Raw genomic sequence first — 4,882 nt, 5'->3', positions numbered from 1 at the left:
AGACTGGATAAAACTCAGATGGATGCCTTGATAGCTACTCTTATGCATGAGATGGATAAAAAGCTTGAGTTTGCTGGGGTTACCCGTTCTACTAATGATGTTTTGGGTAATACTTCACAGGTTAGGAGAGCAGCTAGGGAAAAGAGGAGAGGAAAACGACCTACCGTTGCTAATGATCTAGACTCCTCTTCTGGACGTAGCACAGATGAAGATCGAACAGAAAGGTCCATCAGGTCAGGACGTGCAGCTTCTCAAACCAGATCAGACCGTGCAATGTCTCAAACTAGACATACTACTCGACGTGCACCAAGGGAGAGACCTGATGATCGTCTTGGGAACCTTAAGCTTCGGATACCTGTCTTTGGAGGCACTAGCAATCCCGATGACTATCTTGATTGGAGAAGAAGATTGAATTGGTGTTTGACTGCCAAGACTATTCGGAAAAGAAGAAGGTGAGGCTTGCTGTAACTGAGTTCAATGGTTATGCGTTGCATTGGTGGGATCAGATTGTTACTTCAAGAAGGAGGACTGGGAAGCACAAGTTGCATCCTGGTATGAACTCAAGACTCTTATGAAGAAACGCTTGTGCCAAGCTATTATGGGAAAGATGTGCATCAAAAACTCAGAAGGCTTACCCAAGGCACGAGGGGAGTAGAGGAATACTATCAGGAGATGGAAACTCTTATGCTTAAAGGTGGTGTAGACGAGTCAGCTGAAGCTACCATGGCTCGCTTCCAGGCTGGGTTAAGCAGAGATATTCAGGATCGCATAGAGATGTATGAGTATGAGGATATCTTTGAGTTGCTACACAAGTCTATCCTCATAGAGCAGCAACTAAAGAGAAAGCATCCAACCAAGGGTTCCTATGGCAACAACTACAAGACGTCCACTACCAAGGATGAGAAACCAATTGTGAATGCAAAGGAGGAACTCAAGGGATATCAGCGTGATGATAAAGGAAAGGCACCAGCAACCAGAGCAAGAGATGTGAAGTGTTTCAAGTGTCATGGTTTTGGACACTATGCCAATGAGTGTACCAACAAGAAGGTGATGCTACTTTTGGATAATGGTGATATGATATCTGAGGAAGAGAATGTTGATGCCTCAGAAGAAGAGTTGATAGACTATCCAGTCCGAGGTCAGCTCCTGGTTACAAGAAGATCCCTTCAGGTCCAATCCAAACCAGAAGACATAGATCAAAGGGAGAATCTCTTTCATACTCGTTGTACTGTTTATGATAAAGTTTGTAGCTTGATTATAGATGGTGGGAGTTGTACTAATGTTGCTAGTGAATCTCTTGTAGCAAAGCTTGGATTGAAAACAGGAAAGCATCCTAAACCTTACCCACTTCAATGGCTGAATGAAGGAGGCGAGTTGATGGTTACTGAACAAGTAATGGTTCCTATAACCATTGGGAGATACCAGGATGAGATAGTGTGTGACGTTCTACCTATGGATTCCAGCCACATCCTCTTAGGAAGGCCCTGGCAGTTTGATAAAAGAGCAATCCATGATGGTTTTACAAACCGCCATTCTTTCACCCACCGAGACAAGAAGATTGTTCTAGCTCCCTTATCTCCACAAGAAGTGCATGAGGATCAACTGCAGCTAAAACTCCGACGCCAAGAAGCCAAGAAAGATTCAACTGAATCACATAAGATGGGGTCTAATCTTATGGCCAAAAACAGTGAGGTTAAGAAAGCTTTCTTTCTTAAACAACCTTTACTTCTCTTTGTTTTTAAAGGTGCACTAACTGCTTCTAACCTTGCACCGGAGCTTCCGAAAGATCTTCAATTCATCTTGCAGGATTATGGTGATGTGTTTCAGAAGAATAGTCCAGCAGGTCTGCCTCCTTTCCGTGGTATTGAACACCAAATAGATCTGGTTCCAGGCGCCTCTCTTCCTAACCGGCCTGCCTATAGGACCAATCCAGATGAGACCAAGGAGCTGCAAAGACAAGTGGATGAGCTGATGGAGAAAGGGCACATCCGAGAGAGCATGAGTCCATGTGCTGTGCCAGTACTTTTAGTGCCCAAGAAAGATGGAAGCTGGCGCATGTGTGTTGACTGCAGAGCCATTAACAACATTACTGTGAAGTACAGGTATCCTATTCCTAGGCTCGATGATATGTTAGATGAATTGCACGGTTCTTGTGTGTTCTCTAAGATAGATTTGAAAAGTGGTTATCATCAAATTAGGATGAGGGAGGGGATGAATGGAAAACTGCTTTCAAAACAAAACATGGGTTGTATGAGTGGCTTGTTATGCCATTTGGGCTTACGAATGCACCTAGCACTTTCATGAGATTGATGAATCATGTTCTAAGAGCTTTCATAGGTCATTTTGTTGTAGTATACTTTGATGATATCCTGATCTACAGCAAAAATATGATTGAACATGTTAATCATTTGAAAACTGTTTTAGAAGTGCTTAGGAAGGAGTCTCTTTTTGCTAACTTCAAGAAATGTACTTTTGGAGCAGATCACCTTGTGTTTTTAGGCTTTGTTGTTACAGCTCAAGGAATCAAAGTGGATGAAGAAAAGATCAAAGCAATCCGAGAGTGGCCTATTCCAAAGAATGTGAGTGAGGTCCGGAGCTTCCATGGTTTGGCTGGTTTCTACAGGAAATTTGTGAAAGATTTCAGCACCATAGCCGCACCACTCACTGAGGTAATCAAGAAGAATGTGGTTTTAAATGGGATGATGCACAAGAAGAAGCTTTCCAAACCTTGAAAGGGAAGTTGACTGAAGCTCCTTTACTTGCTTTACCTGATTTTTCTAAGACTTTCGAAATAGAATGTGATGCTTCTGGTGTAGGAATTGGGGCTGTACTGATGCAGGAGAAGAGACCAATTGCTTATTTCAGTGAGAAGCTAGGAGGAGCCATGGCGAATTATCCCACCTATGACAAGGAGCTATACGCTTTGATCAGGGCCCTAGAGACTTGGCAACACTACCTTTGGCCAAAAGAATTCGTGATCCACACTGATCATGAATCACTCAAACATCTTAAAGGGCAGCACAAGCTTAACAAGAGGCACGCCAAATGGGTAGAATTCCTTGAAACTTTTCCTTATGTGATTCATTACAAACAAGGAAAAGAAAATGTGGTAGCTGATGCTTTGTCTAGGAGGTATGCTTTGCTTGCTGCCATGGAAACAAAACTGTTAGGATTTGATCAGATTAAGACTTATTATGCTGATGATCCTGATTTCAAAGTAGTGTTCAAAGATTGTGAAAAGCATGCTAGTGGGAAGTACTTTAGGTCTGATGGGTTTCTTTTCTTTGAGACTCGTCTATGCTTACCTCAGTGTTCTTTGAGAGAGTTGTATCTTAGGGAATCTCATGGAGGTGGACTAATGGGACACTTTGGCGTTGATAAGACACTCAGCACCTTGAAGGAACACTTCTACTGGCCAAGCATGAGGAAAGATGTTGAGAAACACTGCAGCCGATGCATAGTTTGCACTCAAGCTAAAGCTAAGAACCGACCTCAAGGTTTGTACACTCCTCTCCCTATTCCTGATGCACCTTGGGTAGACTTATCAATGGATTTTGTGCTTGGATTGCCTAGAACTAAGAGAGGAAGGGATTCGATTTTTGTGGTAGTAGACAGGTTTTCAAAAATGGCACATTTTATTGCTTGCAACAAGACTGATAGTGCTGTTAATGTTGCTGATCTTTTCTTTAGAGAAGTTGTGCGTTTGCATGGAATGCCTAGAACCATTGTGTCTGATAGGATACTAAGTTCCTTAGTTACTTCTGGAAAACTCTTTGGTCTAGATTGGGAACTAAGCTTTTGTTTTCTACTACTTGTCACCCTCAGACTGATGGACAAACTGAAGTAGTTAATAGGACTTTGTCATCTCTCTTGCGTACTGTGGTTAAGAAAAACATTAAGTCTTGGGAAGATTGTTTACCTCATGTTGAGTTTGCTTACAATCATTCAGTTCATAGAACCACTAAGCATTCTCCTTTCCAGATTGTGTATGGTTTTAGTCCTTTGACTCCATTAGATCTTTTGCCTTTGCCCATTAATGAACAGACTAACCTTGATGGAAAGGCCAAGGCCGAGTATGTTGTTTCTTTGCATGAGCAGGTTAAGAAGAACATTGAAGAAAGAACTAAGGCTTATGCAAAGCAAGCTAACAAAAAGAGGCGTGAGCTGATTCTAGAGCCAGGAGACTTGGTGTCAATTTACTTGAGGAAAGATAGGTTCCCTGCTGAAAGGAAGTCTAAACTTCTACCAAGGACAGATGGTCCTTTCAAGTGCTTGAACGGATCAACAACAATGCTTATAAAATTGATCTTGAAGGGAAGTACACTGTTAGCTCTACTTTCAATATTGCTGATCTGATTCCTTATCATGCTGACGAGTTGGTTTCTTATGTTGATCTAGATTTGAGGTCAAATCCTTTTAAAGGAGGAGGGGATGATGCACCCATGGTTGAGCTAGAAGAGAGTGATGGAGCTGAGGAGAGTGTCGGAGCTGAACTGGAGCTAAGTAGGAGTGACACTGAACCAGAAGCTGATCAGGAGCTAAGTGAGAGTGACATAGAAGATGAAGTAGAAGCAGCTCGATCCAAAGAAGAGAAGCCCATATCCGATCAAACTCAAGACCCATTCTACTTATCACAAGGGCCAATCACAAGATCTCAAACCAGAAGATTGAAGAATTCGATTGCAGCCTTGGTTTACTCCAAACCAAACCAAATCGATGATCAAAACCAAGTCAAGCTCTTTAATCATTCAGTCTTTGGTCTTGCCTAGTTTTCCTTTCTCGTGAACTACAAGTCTTAGTCTTTGCTTTGTTTTCCCATGTTGTTTTCCTTTTCTACAAATACTTTGGTTTCGATTTCAAATAAGATCATTCACCTTTTTTG

At 42.0% G+C, this 4,882-nt stretch overlaps 1 protein-coding gene across 1 annotated transcript; it reads left to right on the top strand.

The window, feature by feature from the left end:
* The first annotated feature begins 672 nt into the window (after positions 1–672).
* Positions 673–4,356, top strand: LOC130505939 (uncharacterized). The gene is made up of 6 exons (XM_057000543.1): positions 673–1,138; positions 1,304–2,146; positions 2,500–2,669; positions 2,840–2,932; positions 3,020–3,217; positions 4,099–4,356. The coding sequence occupies exons 1-6, from the start codon at positions 673–675 to the stop codon at positions 4,354–4,356; spliced, it is 2,028 nt and encodes a 675-aa protein (XP_056856523.1).
* Positions 4,357–4,882: the final 526 nt, after the last annotated feature.

Source organism: Raphanus sativus, unplaced genomic scaffold (genome assembly GCF_000801105.2).
Source record: "Raphanus sativus cultivar WK10039 unplaced genomic scaffold, ASM80110v3 Scaffold2715, whole genome shotgun sequence".
NCBI classification, from domain to species: Eukaryota; Viridiplantae; Streptophyta; class Magnoliopsida; order Brassicales; family Brassicaceae; genus Raphanus; species Raphanus sativus.
Note: the sequence above shows the minus strand (reverse complement) of the source record. Positions and strands in the feature narration are given on the sequence as shown.

What these genes read in the sequence shown, in the direction of transcription:
- LOC130505939 (XM_057000543.1), top strand. Translation starts at nt 673, where the DNA reads ATGGAAACTCTTATGCTTAAAGGTGGTGTAGACGAGTCAGCTGAAGCT. An exon ending in TAGCCGCACCACTCACTGAG is followed by an intron (nt 2,670 to 2,839) that starts GTAATCAAGAAG and finishes GTACTGATGCAG; the next exon opens with GAGAAGAGACCAATTGCTTA. An exon ending in AGCTATACGCTTTGATCAGG is followed by an intron (nt 2,933 to 3,019) that starts GCCCTAGAGACT and finishes CTTAAAGGGCAG; the next exon opens with CACAAGCTTAACAAGAGGCA.